Genomic DNA, 19,143 nt, shown 5'->3' with positions numbered 1-19,143 from the left:
AGGGGATGACTATACATTTTTTGGCATTTAGATTAAGGCCATGACTCTGGCACCAGTCATCTGTTTATGTGAGTCCCTTCTGGAGGATGCATGTGTCAGCTGGTGTATCGACTATGGCGCCTAGTTTACAGTCGTCTGCGAACTTTGTCAGCCACAACCCCCCTATGTTTGCCTGCACATCTGAGAAATAAATGCCGAACAAGAAGGGTCCCAAGACAGAGCCCTGTGGGACTCCACTTGTGACTGGCTTAGAGTCTGACATAGCCCCAGCTATTCTGACTTTGTGGGTTCTGTCCTTTAGCCAGTTTGCAACCCCATCTTGTGACAAATGGGTTTACATTTAAGCTGTTGAGCTTGTCTATGATGCCTGTGTGGGGTATTGTGTTGAAGGCTTTTGCCAGATCCAGGTAGGCTGTATGAACTGCTTTGCCTTCATCAATGGCTCTAGTGACTGTTTCAAAAAACTCCATCAGGTTTAAAAGACAGGCTCTGCCTTTTACAAAGCTGAACTGGGTAGGGTCAATTGTCTGTAGGTCCCCGATGTCTTTGTTTATGAGTTCCATAATGATCCTTTCCATAGCTTTGCAGACCAGGCTGGTCAAGCTTATGGGGCGGTAGTTTCCAGGGTCTGTAGAGGTGCCACCTTTGTGGAGTGGGACCACTGTAGCTGTACGCCAGTGTTCAGGGACATATCCTGTAGCAAAGCTAAGATTAAACAGCGTTCTTATGTGCGGGTTTAGCTCCTCTAGGAGTTCATGTAGCACGCAACCCAGGACACTGTCAGGTCCCATGGATGCTGTATTTTTAGCTTTGCTGAGGGCAGCTCTCACCTGGACATCTGAGATTTCAGGGAGGTTGCATTCAGCTGAGATATTTATTTCATCTTTGGGGGAGAGGGAGGGGAGATATTTGCACTGAACCTGTCTGCCAGTATGTTGGCAATATCTGTGGGTTCAGTGTATTTTTTGCCATTATGAACTAACTCTGCACATATCTGAGGGTTTCTGCCCAGGTTTCTAACATAACTGAAGAAGGCCTTGTGATTATCTTTAGTGTCCTTAGTGATTTTTCTCTAGAAGTTGGCCTTTGATGATTTTATTAGCGAACATAGTTTTTTGCTAGTGCTGATCAGGGATGCCTTCCCTTTATGGGATTTTGCTCTGTCTTGCAGTAGCTTCCTTCTCTTGTTATAACATTTGTTTATGGCTGGGGTCCGCCAGATAGGATGTCTGCCTTTGGTGGAAAGGGTCTTGGTTTTATTTGGGATTGCATGATCCATGCATTCTTGGAGATGCCCGTAGAAAGCATTTGTGAAGGATTCAGCAGTGTGGGATGTGGTTTCCACTGGCCCAGGGGGCTTGAAGGATACCATTTTAGTCCTAAGGAGTGTAAAGTCAGCTTTTGAGAAGTTTCTCACTGTGGTCTTTTGTGCTGGGGGTGGAGGTGGGATATGAATATCTAGGGTTATTAGTTTATGGTCTGATCTCACTAGTGAGGGGTATACTTCTGGTGTTGAGCATTTTGTCCCCATGTTTGTGATGATCAGGTCAAGTATATTATTTCCCCTTGTAAGTTCTTTGACATAGTGGAAATTGAGATATTATACTTGGTATTAGTAAACTACTAAATTGTAGGTTATGCTGTTCTATAGTAATTACTACAGATGGAATATCTCCAATCCAATGAAATTAAAAGAAGTTGAAGAAATAATTACATTTTGATGAAATCAAGGGGTTAAACTAATATTCACAGATATTCTTCCTTGTACCAAAATATATGACAAAATTAATTAATCTTGTCAACATATTAAATAATGAAATAAGAAGACTGGTATTTGCATATTTATTTATGGAAGTATATGATTAAAATGGTGATATAGTCCAAAGGCACACACATTTATTGTAGAATTTAGTGCTTTGTCCAGTAAAGCCATGGACTTCTAGTGTTGATATTCTGAAGAAGTACAGCAGCAAATTCAGACATCTCCAGGAGCAACCTCATTTCGATCAGGGTTCGAGGACTGGTTAAGGAGAAGAGAGTTGAACCCAAAAGATGAAAGATTAATAATGGCAGCCCAAGATCATTGACTGTTTGCACACTGGTTTACAAAGTTCATTGAACATGTAGGAGAAACAAACAAATATAGGTTATTTAGAAAATAATTGGGTGTGATTTTCTTATGACAGAGGACCTGTACACTGAAAGCCACAATAATGTGCCAAGAGTGCTGCACTGGGGATTGTGCAGACACTACAATACAGAAATAGGTGAGAATCACTGGAAACCCTTGCTAATTTTATGCCTAGCAAAATGAGACAAGTTCATGTGATATACTCCACTTTTTTAGTTTCCTGGAAAATTCTGTACATACCTCCTGCCAAAAAATCATATATTTTATGCTTACTGCAAATCAAGTATGAATAACATCAGTCAGTTCCAGTAAGTGAGCAGGACTACAAATCAGATTTTTTTTAATTAAACACTTCACATTGTGGGAATTTACTTTTATTTATCAGTTTTGACTAGATGAGATGGCTGGCCTGTTGATCGTTTTCCTCTTGAATGGTAAAGGTAAATACTGCATGTGTATGCACATATATAATTTAGTGTAGTCAGTCAGCCAACATGTTTATGGTAGAAAACCAGAATGCATAGCAGGAGAATATGAAAGCCTCATAGAAGTGATTGGAAGTCAGGACTGGATCCTCGATCTGTGTGAGGCAGAAAATTTACCAATGATCCTTCACTGCCCTTCAGTATCTATCTACAAAAATGTAACGTTTATAATGGTGATGTGTGGTACCATTTATGAACAAGAATTAATTAGAAAAGGCAATGTTGCATTACTTATACAAGATTACATGACTAAATGAAAATTGTCATCTGGTTCCAATTAACAACTGCATAGATTCCATGTAGCTATGAAATGTACATTCATATGAAACATGATACTGTATTATTAGCTGTCCATCACTGCAATAATTTGGAGATGAAAACAATATTTTATATAATTTTGCTGCACAGTAATTCCTCTTAAATTTAATCAGAAATACAGTTTCTAAACAAACTACTGAATATACAATGAAAGTCTTAAAGCCCCTAATTTTAAAAGATTTTGAAAATATGGCTTGTCGCAAATACTCTGTGTCCCAGGACATAGGATAATATCACACCACAGGACTGTAAATTTCAAGCATATCATTTAATAACCCAGTTCATAATAAGGGACATAGTTCAGTGTATTGATACATGTACTGTGCCACAATTAAAAACAACCCAGAGGTGAATAATCCAATAAAGTGAAGCAACAAAGAGCCAGTTATGCACCCATGCCACTATTACAGTATGGATATTGCTAGAAAAATAATGACATTTAACTAAACTATATGGGCCTGCGATTCAGACACATCCCCTGCACTTACCATGCCTACTGTGGATAAATGCAGCCATTTCCATAACCACAAGGAATGTGCTTCATTGACATGATTCACCTCATTGTCATGTCTGTAAATTTTGTGGTGTTACTGCTAGCACTAATCAGCACGTACCTGTGGTAATTGCCACTGGCAACCCATGCTTCACATTAGCACAGTTCCCCCCATTCAGTTTCCCACACACATAGACACATCCCTGTGCCTCTCAACTGTCACTGATTTTACAAAATGCCCTTCATTTTGACTCTTTTAAATGCTGTGTCACAAATCACAGACAATTACAGCTGTTCAGTAATGCCAGACATTATTGGAAATCATTCTATGTTGTGCAACTTATAAACAAAGGTATGACATCTAAGTCCAAGGAAGTCATTGTTCCACTGTATTCAGCATTCATCAGACCTATCATTGAATACAATGCACCCTTTGGGTATGTACCTAACTAGGCATATCTAACAATAGGAACATCCACAGAGGTTCCTCATTAAAAGAATACAGGGCATAGGTGATTTGTCCTATGCAGACTACCTCAAGGTGCTATCCCTGTATTCTGTTTCCTACAGGCTTATGAGAGGAGATCTATGCCTGGCATACAGGGCATTGTCAGACCCCACTCTGATGGATGTCCTGCATATCCACAAAACAAACAGTTACAGAATTACCCATTCTAAAGACTTAAACCTTGCCTGTGATATAAATAGGACTTGCTGGAGAGATGGGTATGTATCCCACAGACTACCCGTCTATGGAACAGGCTCCCCATCCATGTGAAGCAGAGTTCCTCCCTAACCCAGTTCAAGAGCAGTTTGAACAATTGGATGGGAAACTGGAAAATCATCCCTGGTTTGGCATCTATGTCTCTAATGCAAACAGGTAACCTGTAAATAGTTCTTCTCCCAGACCTTACACTTATCAAGGGTATCGGAACTTGTCATTGATTGATTTGGGATGCATGGCTAGGCTTAAAAAGGCCCTTGTGGTCATTAGCCTAGTAGACACCTATGGACCTATGACTTAGAGCCATATTTAAAAAAGTGTTCCTTGTGTCTCTTGTTCCCTCAAGTATAACAGTCTTTGTCCATTAGTCTATGGAACTTGAAAGGTATGTCAGCCACCTCCACACACACACATCATAAACCCCCCATTTGATTGCACTCATGGCCACACTCACCCATTCACTCCCACACACAGTTACACACACACACACACACACACACACACACACACACACACACACACACACACACACACCCCACACACACACCCCCCACACACACACCTAAACTAACAATCCCCTAACCAATGCCACCTACTGTGAACACCCAAGCAGATGCATGCACGCACACACACACACACTCACACACACACACACACACACACACACACACACACACACACACACACACACACACACACACACACACACACTTACCTGATATTACCTTTTATGTTGTTTCGACCATTGACTTCAGTATGGGAATGAAGCATTTTGGTCATATTTATTAGCATGACCTGCTGTGCTTAATTATGCAGCTGAGTCACTCATCTGCATAACTATTCTAAGCAGAGGCATTTCCTGGAGAAAGCACATGGCTGATTAGTACTGGTCTCTCCGGAATGTTTTATTAACATTTACCACAGCTGTGGAGGCAACCCATTGTGGTGATTTTACAGACTGTAGAATCACTGCGCTGGGTCTGTCTATAGAATCAGAATAGACTACCACCAGAGCAAAACTGGCCATTTTAGTGCTTACTGCTGGTAGAAGCCCTTTCTGAATCTTAAATCAAGTATACTATCTTGTGTGGCAAAGTAATTTTAAGCTTTGTGGCAAAGTAATTTTAAGCTTTATGTAGACCCTGTTGAAGCATTTGAATGTGTTTGATGTCCAGAAATGTATATTTACACTAATCATTACACTTATTTCAAGAAAGCACATGTGGGGTCATGCCTTACCTGGATTTTTCAGTACCTTTGTCAAGTATAATTTCAATGTAAGGAGCATATTTAGACCATTATTGCCAGAAAGATTTTCATATGTAAAAGTATACCTTAAATTGGATGCTAAAAATCCTGCATGACATGTTGCTGTGAAGTGCTTTATCAATCTATATCACACACCAAAACAAGAAAAGCAAGCTTTGATTGTTTACAGAGAACAAAGTAGTAGACAGAAAATTAGGGTCACATGAAACAGAATTGTCTTCCATAAAAGGCTGTATCCTCAAAAGAAAAGAAACATTTCAAATGAGAAATTCAAGGAGAAAATGTAACACAAACAGCTAATTGTTATTGTAAACATTGTGAGATTTTTGTTAAAATAATTGTAGCCAGAATTAGATATTTAAAAAGAAAAAAAAAACATTCTTGCAATTCTTCCTTTGTCAGTGATAGTGAAGATTATTTATTTTAACAGTATTATGCAGTAACTGTCATAGAACTGTGGTGGTGGTGCTGCGGTAGCATTGTTGCCTCATAGCAAGACGTTGTCCCGTTCGATTCTCAGCTAGAACGTCTTCTGTGTGGCGGCATACGTGAATGGGGTGTGCCTTCATTGAAGGTTGTGCATCAGGGCTGGTAACCCGGTATGTAAAAATCCACTAACAATCATTAGCGGACCGGAGTTCTGCTGTGGCGAGCCCTAACCGGGAAAAGCCGAAAAACACAAACAAACATGCAGTAATTGTCATGCAAACACATAAAAGCCAGTAGGAACACTATAGATGATGTTGGTAGACTGAATTTGATATTTTTTTCCTCCTGATACTGTATTTATCCAGGAGGTTGTAATGTTAGCTGGTTAGCTAGAGAATTGTGCTGAGCGTGCAGTAATATCTGTATTATACTTACCTCCATCATGCCTAATTTTATACATAATCTATATAAATAAAAATGTAAATGTTCATTTGTTCAAAATCTTAAATCTCCGAAAGTTCTTCACCGATTGCTTTGAAAGTTTCACACGTTGCATTCAAATACACGCGTGTTTTTATATACCTACTATTATATAGATGTCACATGTTGCATTCGAATATGCGCATGTTTTTATATACCTACTATGGATTCTATATATTTGTATACAAATATGCAATTTTATATGTTTTTGTTATAACTTTCTTACTTCTTTTTCAGTGCAATCGATCTGCTTTAGTTCATCCAAATAATGCCTCGCAGGAGATCAAACTTATTTCGTCGTACTTGCAGAGTGGGAGCAGTGCGACGAGTAATTGCAAATCAAACTGAGGAAGAACGGGCATCAGCGAATGAGCGAAACAGACAAAAAATGGCTCAAATACATGCCAAGGAAGCAGCAGAGTGACCTGCAGCCAGACTTGAGTATGCACGGTTGCAAGTACGGCGATCGCGTTCTGCAGCTTCAGATCTGCTTCGTTCTCCTCGATCGACACCAGCGGATGAAATAAATGCTTGCCTGAAATACTCTACTTTGGGGAGACACGTAAAGGTGTTAAAATTAACTACAAATATGCGTGTCCAGCTACAAAACAATCGATCAGTTGAGATATTCTCACATCAATTGCTGGAAATTGGGAACGGAAAGGTGCCGGTTGATCTGACCTCAGGACGAATTTCATTACCTCATAACTTCTGCAATTTAGTGACGTCAAAAGAAGAATTGGTTGAAAAAGTATTTCCCAATATTCAAACCAATTATAAGAATCACGATTGGCTGACTGAACGAGCTATTCTTGCGGCCAAGAACAAAGACGTCTACTAACTTAACAATATTATTCAGTCTAACATTCAAAGCGAGACAGTCACATACAAGTCCGTTGACACTGTTGTGGAAGCAGATGAAGCGGTTAATTATCCAACAGAATTTTTGAATTCACTCGATCTGTCAGGGATGCCACCGCACGTACTGCAATTGAAAATCGGTGTGCCAATTATCATGTTGCGAAATATCAGCCAGCCAAAGCTTTGCAACGGCACACGGTTTGCAGTAAAAAAAATTAATGAGCAATGTCATAGAAGCAACAATCTTGACAGGACCTTTCAAAGGTGAAGATGTCCTCATTCCTCGCATTCCTATGATTCCAACGGATATGCCCTTTCAATTTAAGAGATTGCAATTCCCAATTCGATTGGCGTTTGCAATCATCATCAACAAAGCTCAGGGCCAATCTTTAGAATTGTGCGGTTTAGATCTACACATGGATTGCTTCTCACATGGACAATTATATGTTGCATGTTCTAGAGTCGGCAAACCAGACAATCTCTATATCTGCACAGACAATGGAACAACAACAAATATTGTATACCCACAAGCATTGTGAAATTAAACATATTAGAAACGTGCACTTTCTCTTTTCTTTCTTTTCCATTTAACCGGACTGAGCCACAGCAACACATGGCCTGGTACAGCTAATCATTAATAAATACACTGTATCATCTTCAACATTTTTAAGCTGTTTGAAAATCTCATGCCTGCTAAAATCTTTGTGCGTCTTATGTACCACCACGTTTGTTCATCTACAGAATAATTTTTGGAGGGACTGATATTTTTCAGCCAGGACAACCATAGGACATATGAAGGAAGGTCATCAATGTTATAATAAGAATGCATGTATTGTATCTATCAGTTGCTGTATGAAGATAAACCTCCCTCATGGATCAGGGATACTATGCCTCTGTACTGTTGTGGCCATATGGTGGTCCCTCTAGCCGGCTGTAGTTGTTGGATGCCATTTAGTAAGGAGCAATATGTCCTTGCATATTACTCATTAACAGTGTTGGTGACAAGGTGACAGATTTTCATTGTTCTTGATTTACAGGTTGCTAATTAGTACAAGTTGAAAATGGGTGCTGTAGACAAGGCGGCTTATGTTATTGATGTGTGACAGTGTTGCATATTTTGTCTATCCTGTAAATTCTTAATCTTTTGCAGAAAAAAAAACTGAATAGTGGAGAAGATAACCCCAGCCATTAGACCTGCCAAGGTATATTCTCTTCACAGGCTATATGATTACCTGATAAAACAAAAATGGTACTGTTATTTATTTCAGCTTAATTCAAAATATAGTAGGTATCTAGCATATGTTATCTATCCCCTGAATTCTTAAACTTTTGAAACAAAAAGTTTACAGATTTTGAATAGTTTTTTATCTGTTCTCTGAAGAAGCTACAGCATTTTCTTGGTAGCGAAAACGCTGTTTTTACAACTTTTTCAACAATAATAAATTTTGCGTTAAGAAGACTTTACACACTTCGGACTGCTGTGTTTTTTGGGATCTCCTGAGCCTGGCTGTTTCGTAGATTTTGAATAGTTGAGAGGATAAACCAAGCCATTAGACCTGCCAAGGTATATTCTCTTCATAGGCTGTATGATCGCATGATAAAAACAAAAATGTTACTGTTATTTATTTCAGTTTAATCTAAAATCTAGTAAGAAACATAGCTGTATTACATGCTTATTTCCTTTCAGAGTTACTGTGTTTTTATTTTAATATATATATATCGTATTGTAAGAGCTAAACTAGAAATGTTGTCCTTCTAAATGATTATGTAGACATAGAAAATTGCTATAAAAGAGAAAAAAACTGTAATTGTTCTTGTTATTATATTTTATTGTGGTACTAAACTATTCTTACCATTTATTTCAGATAACTGACACTGGGGAGTAGAATGCTAATGATTGACGGGATGCCGGCAGCAAGAGTCAAAACAGAGCTGTTGGAATCTGAACAAGGGGTAAGTTGGCTCTTGACAATTTCCTTTTCCCTCTTCATGATACCGTAATTATTTCCAGAGCTTTCAGAGAGGCCAGTCTCTTTTTTAGTCTGAACCAGAGTTCACCCATTTGCCTACCAACAACAGTTTTTTGTTGCAGTCATAGTCGAGTACCCACAATTTATTGTTACCTTCTGTAGTGTTATACACTCTGAGGAAATGGGATGCATTGCAGCCATCTGGCATGTATTATAAACATACTTGGAATTTAGTTTAGATACTTAAAATCTTGGCCATGGAAGCAGAGACTTTAAAAGGAAGCTTCCTTAAAATAGCCAAGGGCAGTGGTAATTTAAATCTCACACCATAGTTCTAGAATGATATCATACTGCACAACGCCATAACATTTTGTAAACCTGTGATATTTTCTCTTCAGTCAGACAAAAGCACGTCACATGACACCTAACATCTTGTTCTGGATTGACTCCAGTTCCTGTTCATAGACATGAGATGAAAAGGCAGACTTTCTTTCTTTTAAGATGCAGCCTTTTAAAACTGTAATACTCATTTCATTACTAATGATGAGAAAAAATACATCTCTGGTCCAGGAATCACAGCTGTTACTGGAGAAAAAAATTAATAAAGTGAGCAATGCATGTTAAAGTGAAGTGAGGAGCTCTGCAGTTCAGTTTCATTTGGCATTGCATTGTGTATTTTGCTGGCTAAGATTTGTTTCTTTTTGGTGAGCCCACTGTGAATGTTCGTTGTACTTATTTAACAGAAGCAGTGAGGATATTTAATAGTATGTTACCTTTATCACTGCTGTACGTCATGGTACTTTGGTATTTCCAGTAACTCACACTGCAGTTTTGAAGACCATCATATGCATCACGTCTGTCATTTTAGGGAAAAAAAAAACACTTCCAAGACAGTATTCGGTCTTGCTTGTTACTAATAGCAGTCTAATGGCATAGTAGTAATAAACATAGATAAATATTGTTAATGTTGTGCTACCCCAGAAAACAACCTTCTAGGCTTGTTTTTGTTTTTTTGTTTTTTTTTGAAAGCATAATAATAAATTCACTGAATTCCGGCCATGAAGAAGCTAGTTGTCACCTTTTTGCAGATTAAAACTGGATTTTGTTAAAGTGAAAATGAGAAGATGGAAAGTAAGTCCCATGATTTATGTTTATATCAACCGAGTCTATGTGTTTTTTATTTGACTGGTTTAGCACATGTTACACTAATACTGGCAGAAGTACTGCCTATGAACATGCAGGATGTTGGTGTACAAATAACCTTAGACTAACATAAAAGATGAATGAGCTGTGTTCAGCAGGTACGTTACAAATAATAAATCTCAAAGGTAACTTCAGATTTCATTGGTGGTTGCTCAAATAACATAATTTGTTAAGGAGCTACTTTATGTAGTCTAGGGTACAAACTGTATGACTGAGCAAGTTACTTCACCAGCCAGTACAAAGGGATCATCGGGAAAATGGACATGTGTAAAAAATGTACAAAAAGCAATAAAGTACAAAAAAACACTGAATTGAAAACTGGGTTATATCAGTCCCTCTTGGCTGTAATATGGAATAATTTTTAAGAAGCAAATATTTCATGGTTATTTAGATGAGATTTTTTATGTTTTTTTTCTAGATTAGACACATGGCGACACCTACAGATTATAGCAGTAACAGGGTGTTACTGGTCTGTAGTTGTCAAAACATGCTAGAACCAAAATTCAATTATTTAGTATGTTCAGTTACGATAAGGAGAAGTGATTTCAGCATAATGTCAGAGAGATATGTTATGAGTGGCAGAATATAGCTTTATATGTTCCAGAATTAGAAATAAAAAAAGGAAAATATCTGAAAGGGAGACAAGCCATCAAGCAAAGTGACCTGAGAGAGTATTGCATAAAGATCTGGCAGTTTAGAAATGAAGAGCTAATTATGGTGGAAGGAAATGTCAATTTCAGGGTAGAGAAAATGGATGTTGATAAAGACCGTAGGCGTATAATTTGTGGAAGGTATAATTTCTTAAATGAAAAGTGAGGCATTGCATTCCCCTGGGGATAAATATGAGAAAAGCGATAAAAGAAAGGAAGCACAATGTTTCGGAATTTTGGGTAACAGAGAGTCTAAGGATCTAGTAGCACATTTCTTTTGTGATGAAAATGAATAAAGTTGCTAGTGATGATGGATATGTGCTCTGATTATTTAGTCAGTGACAACTACTTGATGAGAAGTTGTTCATTTACTGAGAGAAGGTATTGTAGCAGACAATAAAGCTGTCAATGACAAGTGACTATAGGAAACAACCACAACAAATATGTAACAAGGATATGCCCTAGTCAACGTCCTGCTGTACAGTAAAGAAGTGTATATTTAACTAGGACTTGAACCTAGTTAATATGGCATGTCTGGGTACACCACATATGTTAGATGAGAGATAATGTTTCAGAATATCTTGGGAAGTTCCAGTAGTTTGAATAGTTTAGTGGTATAGTAGCTGGAAGGGTGATATGATGGGTCATCAAGTCCTAACTGAAACATGCGTTGCTTTTAATGTTGTGCTTCTGGATTTTGACCACTGTTTTTATGTGCTTAAGCATCTAACTATTTTTTGTATACATGTGGGGGTGGCATTTTATGCAATACAGCAATATCTAAATCTTATAAATGAACATATAGCCCCAGAAGAGTTTCAAAGAGCAATACCTGAAATGATTGAAGGACTAGAATGTGTTAAAATAAGGGATGACCTTCCAGTGTTTGGAGCTAACAACAAGAGCATTATTTGTGATTTAATATGTTGCTAGATAGACTGATGCTAAAGGCTTTGAAACTGAATAGAAACAGTTGATATATTGGCCATGTTTTGACTTTTGGAGGTCTCAAACCATATTTGCACTAAGTTGATGGTTAATGTCATAGTAAATATGCACAAAAAAAGAACAAATGTGATTAATTTGTATGATGCAATATCTTATGTTCATCCAACATTTTCAGATGTAACATTGCCACTCAGAAAGCCATTTTTTTCCTAAATTATATTGTATTATAAACATACTAACAATGCTATAGAGAACACATTCAAGTAGAAAACTTATGTTTTGTTGTATCCTTTTGCATTGTTTTTTGAAACATAGCAGGAAGATTATCTGTTTCTTGTTATTGAGTTTTTACTGCATCATCGCTAGCTAGGCCACAGATTTTGTGTTTGTTTGTGGTTCACGTGACTTGGAGAAAGGGCACAGGTAACAATTTTGTTTTTCCCCACTTACTCCTTTCTAGACATTATATGACCTCAAGACTTTCTCCCTTTTATCTGAGTTTATGTGACCTCAGAGTTAGTATACATAAAAATTGGGGGTGCGGAGGCTTACCCATTAAGATATTTTGTATTTTTGCAAACGTGGGAGTGTTGGCATTTTGACCGTACTGGTCCCTTTGGATTTAGACTTTTCTGCTTAGAATAATGCTATGTCAGTTGAATAATACACAATTATTCATAGCTAGTCCAAATTCAGTTAAGCCTCAGGTACCTGTCAAAGAAGACTCCAGGTATAGTATATGACATATGTTGTCTTCCAGGAATGGAAAGAAGGTCTCCTGCCTTTTATATATACACACACACACACACACACACACACACACACACACACACACACACACACACACACACACGCACACACACACACACACACACACACACACGCACACACACACACACACACACATACACACACACACACACACACACACACACACACACACACACACACACTGGGCTCTAGGAAAAGACACAAAGGACTGTTTTAAAATGCTCGTTAAATGGTGTATAACTGATTTAAAAAGAGATGCTGACAATTCTTTAATTAGGTTTGCTTACCTGACTGAGCTTTTTAATAGTTCAGGAATATCTTGGTTTGTGAGTTCATGTGACATACAGGTTTTGCTTCAAAGGGAGAAATGTATAATTTTCAGTGTTTTTAACTATATTTCTGAGTGACATTCCTGTAGTTCTGAGCTTAGTCTCAACTGAGCACTTGTTCTACAGTAGGTGTATTCTGTAAATGAATTAGCTCTCACTTTTATCTTTGTTAATATGTGAAACCGGAAACAGTGTTTTCAAAAAAACAGCAAATGGCATAAAACTGTATGCTCATTCATGATATTTACAGATTTGTCTGAGAAGCAGAGAACAAGGTCATGTTATAGAAAATGTTTTTTCAACAAAATGTGAAAAAACAAGAAAAGGCATTTTGTTAAACAAAAAAATGGATTTAATGGCTTTTGGCAAATTATAAAATTGAAAACTGAAATAAATATTAATTGTCATGGGTGTCTAAATAGTATGCAATATTCGGAGGTCACTTTGGAGGAAAAGGGAAAATTCCTAGCCTCCACATGTCTCGACAGCCTTACAAGTCTATCACACAGGAAGCTGAATTTACAGGTGGAGTGAAAAAAGCACACTCTTGACCATTTGAATAAGTTTAAAGAACTAGTGGTAAAGCAGTGTGCTGCGGGCTCAGAACAGCTTTGCATTATGTGTATTAGAGAGCAGCATTAGCTTTATGTCTGCTTGCTTTAGTCTACTCTGATAGATGCTATCCTAATTTCCATATTTTATCATTGTCAGTTATAATATGTCTAGCGTAGCATCGTTGCCTCACAGCAAGAGGTTCTCCCATTCGATTCTCAGCTGGAGTGCCTTCTGAGTGGAGTCTGCATGTCCCGCCCACACTTGAGTGGCATTCAAAAGACATGCGTAGAATGGGCGTGCCTTTGTTGAAGGTTGGGCGTCGAGCTGGCACCTCGGCACCCGTAAAAAATCTACTGCCAATGATTAGTGGACCGGAGTTCCGCTGTGGTGACCCCTAACCAGGAAAAGCTTTAAGAAGAACAAGTTATAATATGTCTAGCAGTCGCACAAAAAATGGAGAATATGAGCTAAATAGCTTCATCCATGCATCATATCACCCCTGTTCTTGCCTCAGACTTTTGTTTTGTCCCTGTTACAGTTTGTGAATGTTAGTCAAAGGAAAATTAGACATTAAGTAATGTTGTTACTGGAACTGAAGAAGTAGGAATATAAACTGCTGAGATTGCAAAGTCAGTGCATTAGGCACAGTGAGTTTGTGATGCTGAAATGGCTCAGTTTAATTAGCATATATGTGTAATAAAACATAGATGGGCATAAGGGAACTATTCTGTCATGGACCTGCATTGCAGTAAGAAAATGGATCAACCAGTAATCTTGATGCAGACTTGCAGCATGGAAAGAAATCAGCTCCCAGCTCAACTAGTGAGGAAATGTGACAAGTGAGATGACCATTTCCTCTAGGCAGTCCTGTTAGTAATTTAATTACTTTGAGATGGACTTCACAAAAACAGATAAACAGACTATTCACACACAGGTGTCAGAACTGAAAATGTAAATCTTTGTTCACTAAGTGAGGATATGTCAGGTGAGATGATATTTTGCCACATAGTCTGATAAAAGCATTATATTCTTGGAGGCAATGCTATCTTGATGAAAAGATAGCTATGGATGACAGAAGAAATGAATTAAATGTAATCATTAAAGATTTTTGTCTGATAGACTCATATTTCATTAACTGAAAATGTGCACGAATCTGTATTCTGTTTCCTTTCTGTCACTTTTTAATTTGATACTCCCCATAAATATAGTCACTCTGAGTAATATGATGGTATAGTATAGCAATAACCCATGCCTGGGTGTGGGTAATGCTGGATTTACCCACGGTTGGCGTGGTTTCGCCCTCGGGACCAAGCAAAGCCAACCGTGGGTAAATACAGCATTACCACCAAATGATTATTGCTATTATACCATGACATTATTTAAGAAAAGAAACTATTACTTTTCTTAAATAATGGCATAGTATAATGCCTGTTTACTGCCCTTCCGCAGATGTCTGGCATCCGCGGCAGTTCTGATGTACTGCGCGCCTGCACATCAGAGCTGTGGGCAAAAGCAACGGAGAAAGCAAGATCTCCGTTGCTTTTTACTTTTGCTATGTTAAATGGGTTTAACATAGCGAGACAGTTTAAAATAAGCAACGGAGATGTCCGTTGCTTATTTTAAAACTGTCTCGCTATGTTAAACCCATTTAACATAGCGAAATAGTAAAAAAAGCAATGGAGATCTTGCTTTCTCCGTTGCTTTTTTTTAAAACCTGTCTCGCTATGTTAAATGGGTTTAGCATAGCGAGACAGCTTTAAAATAAGCAACGGAGATCTCCGTTGCTTATTTTAAAGCTGTCTCGCTATGTTAAACCCATTTAACATAGTGAGACAGTGTTTTAAAAGTAGAGTTATACTAATGGAAAAAAGTCCGGGCGACCGGACCTTTTTCCATTAGTATAACTCGATTTACTATGTGCACGCTGGCCAATCAGCGTGCACGTTTTGGAGGGGTCATGGTATAATTACTGTTAATTGATGCTTGTTGCTATTAGAGTATATGTTTTATTGTTCAAAGTATATATGTGCATGGTCATCCTTTGGCATAGAGTTTTTACTGTTTCTCCCACACAGTCCTATCATTCATACTGTCTTAGAAGACTTGCCAGAAAAAGTGTCCTGGACATTGTGTTTCAGATAAAACTGTAATGTGGCTGTTCTACCCCCTTTAAAACTGCAGACAGTTTTATTGTTTAAGGACATACAAGTTAATGTTTCTACTAGTTTCTCAGTGGAACACCTTTTAAAATGTTTTTTCAGATCTGTTCACTGCTTGTGTGATAGAAAGACAGGTACAAGAGCATCTGCTCAGTTTATTGTTATGCTTTATCTGAATTCCATTTATGTTTTATTTTGCTTATTTCCAAATCTGGAATAATGTATATGAGCACTTGGATATGTAGTTATCTTTCTGTATCTCATTGTATTCTATGACAAGATATTGGAGAATTTAGCTTGCCTTTTGTGCTTGGGTAAATTTCAGTATGGGACTGCACCCTTAATTTACTGTTTTCCCTAATGGCCTAGCCTGTGGTTACAGAACAGATGTGATTGTATCATGTGATTTGGCTAGTGGTGTTTATGAATGTGTGCATCTTTGTATTTATTTATTTATTGTGCTTGGGACAGAAACATTCACGTTAGATGTTAAAAGTGTGTTCTATGGTTTTATGCTATATGGAGATTTACAGAGATTTTTTTCTTAATACAGATAATTGTATCCAGCAGGTTGTTTATTTGAATACCTCTATACAAGTTTGATATTGGCTGCAATGTCTTCTAATTATTGTGATTTTTAAGGAGTTTCTTCTCACTGACATTTCTGATGGTAATTGTATCATCTATTTAGTAGAGCATGTTAACATTTTTGTCCTTTAATTACTCATTAATATTTTGTATATTGATGTTCCTCAAATTCATATGGTATCTCTAAAGTCATAGTCACTTAATGCACCATAAAAGGACAGCCATTGGGAGGCCTTGGTCTTTTATAGCCTGCCTCTACTGTAAGGACTCTTCTTTAGTCAGATCTCAATTATACTGCATACTGGAATACTGTAGTATCAGTTTGATAGTGGCTGGAATGTCTTGCAGTTCTCATGATATTTAAGAATTTTTTTGTGTAATCTTCTAATCAGAAAATTGGTGTGCCCTTTGTTTTGTGTAGCAGGTTGACAAGTATATCTTCCTGATTGTTCCATAAATAGTTTGCATATTTATTTTCTTCGGATTCATGTAGTATTGCCAAACCCATGGTGACTTATTTGACCACAAAGTATCCTAACACTCCATAAAAGGATAGTTACTGGGAGGGGTTGAGCTTTGCTGAGCTCCATTTGTATTGGAAAGATATTTGACACCCTCTTCTTTGACTGGCCTCTAATTACAATGTAACCTGGACAAAATGTGTGTGTGTGTGTGTGTGTGTGTGTGTGTGTGTGTGTGTGTGTGTGTGTGTGTGTGTGTGTGTGTGTCTCAGCTCTTGTAGAACTTGAATAGAAGCATATATGACAATGTAGTTTATTACCATTTTCAATTTTAATACAAAATATGTTGTGTAATTTACAATATCAAACAAGCAGCAGTTCTTCCTCTATATTCAACATTCAGAATGTTGAAGCAATCAAGGATTTAATTCTCTGTTGCTTCGTGAACAAGCAGTGAATATCTCTAATCTTCTGCATTAATTCAGTTCCGAGATATTTAACGTATCACTCAATACTGCTGTTAAACAAAGAGAATATATGATTTTAATTTATTGTGTTGATTGTGTAATATTTTTTGTAATCAGCATATTAGTCAATTCAGAGATGTGCTGTAAAGAGTGAATACTGGCTACAAGATAAACAGGTAACTTTAGTAATTGGGTCATTTATGTACTGTATGTCTACCGACGCTCCAGACTTTTGGTATGTTAGCTAATATACACTTCAGTTACATCAGTCAACTAAATAGCTATCCCTGCTATTCAAACTGCTGGCATAAATTACTGGATTTTTTTCCGGAAAAAAACAAAAAATAACCCCCAAAAAATATACTTGTTTTCCCGCCTTTCTAAGCTAGTATAGTCCAGTTTTCAGGTTAGTTCTGAATTCAGGGCTGTATTACAAGTTTCTGTGTTTGCCCATACCTTACATGGATAGAAGGAAGTTTCTCTGTTCACTGTGAGAGAGGGAGCTTTGAGCAGCCTATCTGTCCCTGGAGGAGTGGTTTCAGCCCAGAAATTAGTAGTTTATTAGCCATTTTGGGCTAATTTCTCTCTCTTTCATTTCCTTGCTATAAAACCCGCATTTGCGAGGTTTTTGCACTAGTATACAGCTCAGCAAGCTCCTGCCTGGTGCCCTGCAGAGTTCTACAGCAGCAGAGAGACAGAAGAGAGACTTTGGAGTGATTAAGTATAATTTTTCTGCATTTTCTTGCTGCCTTTAGCTAACTCCACCTAAAATGCAGATTTTCTAGAGTTTCTGTGATTTAAAAAGCTTGTTTCAGCTACATATTGTACTTACATTACTTCCTGCACTTTAACAAAGTCATTTTTGTGAAGATAAAAAACAAGTGGTACACCAAAAGCAGAAGAGGGTAAAAAATCCAAACCACAGAGGAGTTATAATAATACAGAGATAGATGAAGCATTGGGTCTTTGTAAGACACATAGGAATGGTAAAGGAACCCCATTCTTTCAAAGACACGACAATCATAGTAAAAGGAGTCAGATTGGAGATATAGTCAATGAGATAGGTAACAATAAGAAATCTAAGAGGAATAGATTGGTCATTCCATATATGAAAACACACAGATAAGAAAGATTATTGAAAATAATTGGAAGATACTACAAGTAGATGAAAAAATTAAGGATTTATTAGATCCACGACCATATTTAACATACAGAAATATGAAGTCACTGAAACGGCTATTATGCTATAAGGATGCCAAGATAATGAGCATGCACTCACAGAGGATAGGGACATTTGCATGTAGGTCCTGCAATCAGTGCTCATATATTTCAAAAGAAAATAGATTCAAACATCCCACTATGGGTCGTGAATATAAATTCAATTTTTATGCAGACTGTAGGTCCCGTGATCTGGTCTACTTAGCACAATGTCAACTATGTAATAGTTTCTATGTCGGTATGACAAACAGAACTTTGAGAGAACGAATTAGAGAACACATATATGCCATTAACAAAGAGAACATGAATAACGCCCTTGCGAAACATGTTGTAGAAAATGGTCTTAAACATGTTTTTAAGTTCAGGGTGTTACAATTAGTGAATAAAACACCTAGGTTAGGCAATGTCAAAAATTATACGGAGGAATTGGAAAATAAATGGATTATTAGGTTACAGGCACATATAGGTTATGGCCTAAATGATAAGATGTCACTTAAACCGCACCTGGCAGCCAGACCATATAGCCATTAGTCATGGCCCACTGCTACTACATAGAAGTAGTCCAAAGCTATACATACAGTTTTAGTATTTTAAAAAGTGTCTTTGGGGATATATATATATATTTTTCTTAAAG

At 37.5% G+C, this 19,143-nt stretch overlaps 1 protein-coding gene across 2 annotated transcripts in view; it reads left to right on the top strand.

The window, feature by feature from the left end:
- Positions 1-19,143, top strand: part of KLF12 (Kruppel like factor 12) — a 1,947,649-nt gene that overhangs the window by 930,033 nt on the left and 998,473 nt on the right. For both annotated transcript variants that reach the window (XM_044085623.1, XM_044085625.1), the window contains exon 4: positions 9,056-9,143. In XM_044085623.1, the coding sequence (XP_043941558.1) occupies positions 9,078-9,143 (66 nt within the window). In that variant the 5' untranslated portion in view covers positions 9,056-9,077. The remainder of the gene's footprint in view (positions 1-9,055; positions 9,144-19,143) is intronic.

This window comes from Protopterus annectens, chromosome 10.part0 (assembly GCF_019279795.1).
Source record: "Protopterus annectens isolate FY-2018-M chromosome 10.part0, PAN1.0, whole genome shotgun sequence".
NCBI lineage: Eukaryota > Metazoa > Chordata > Ceratodontiformes > Protopteridae > Protopterus > Protopterus annectens.
The sequence above is the reverse complement of the archived record's forward strand: the minus strand, read 5'-3'. Positions and strand labels throughout refer to the sequence as shown.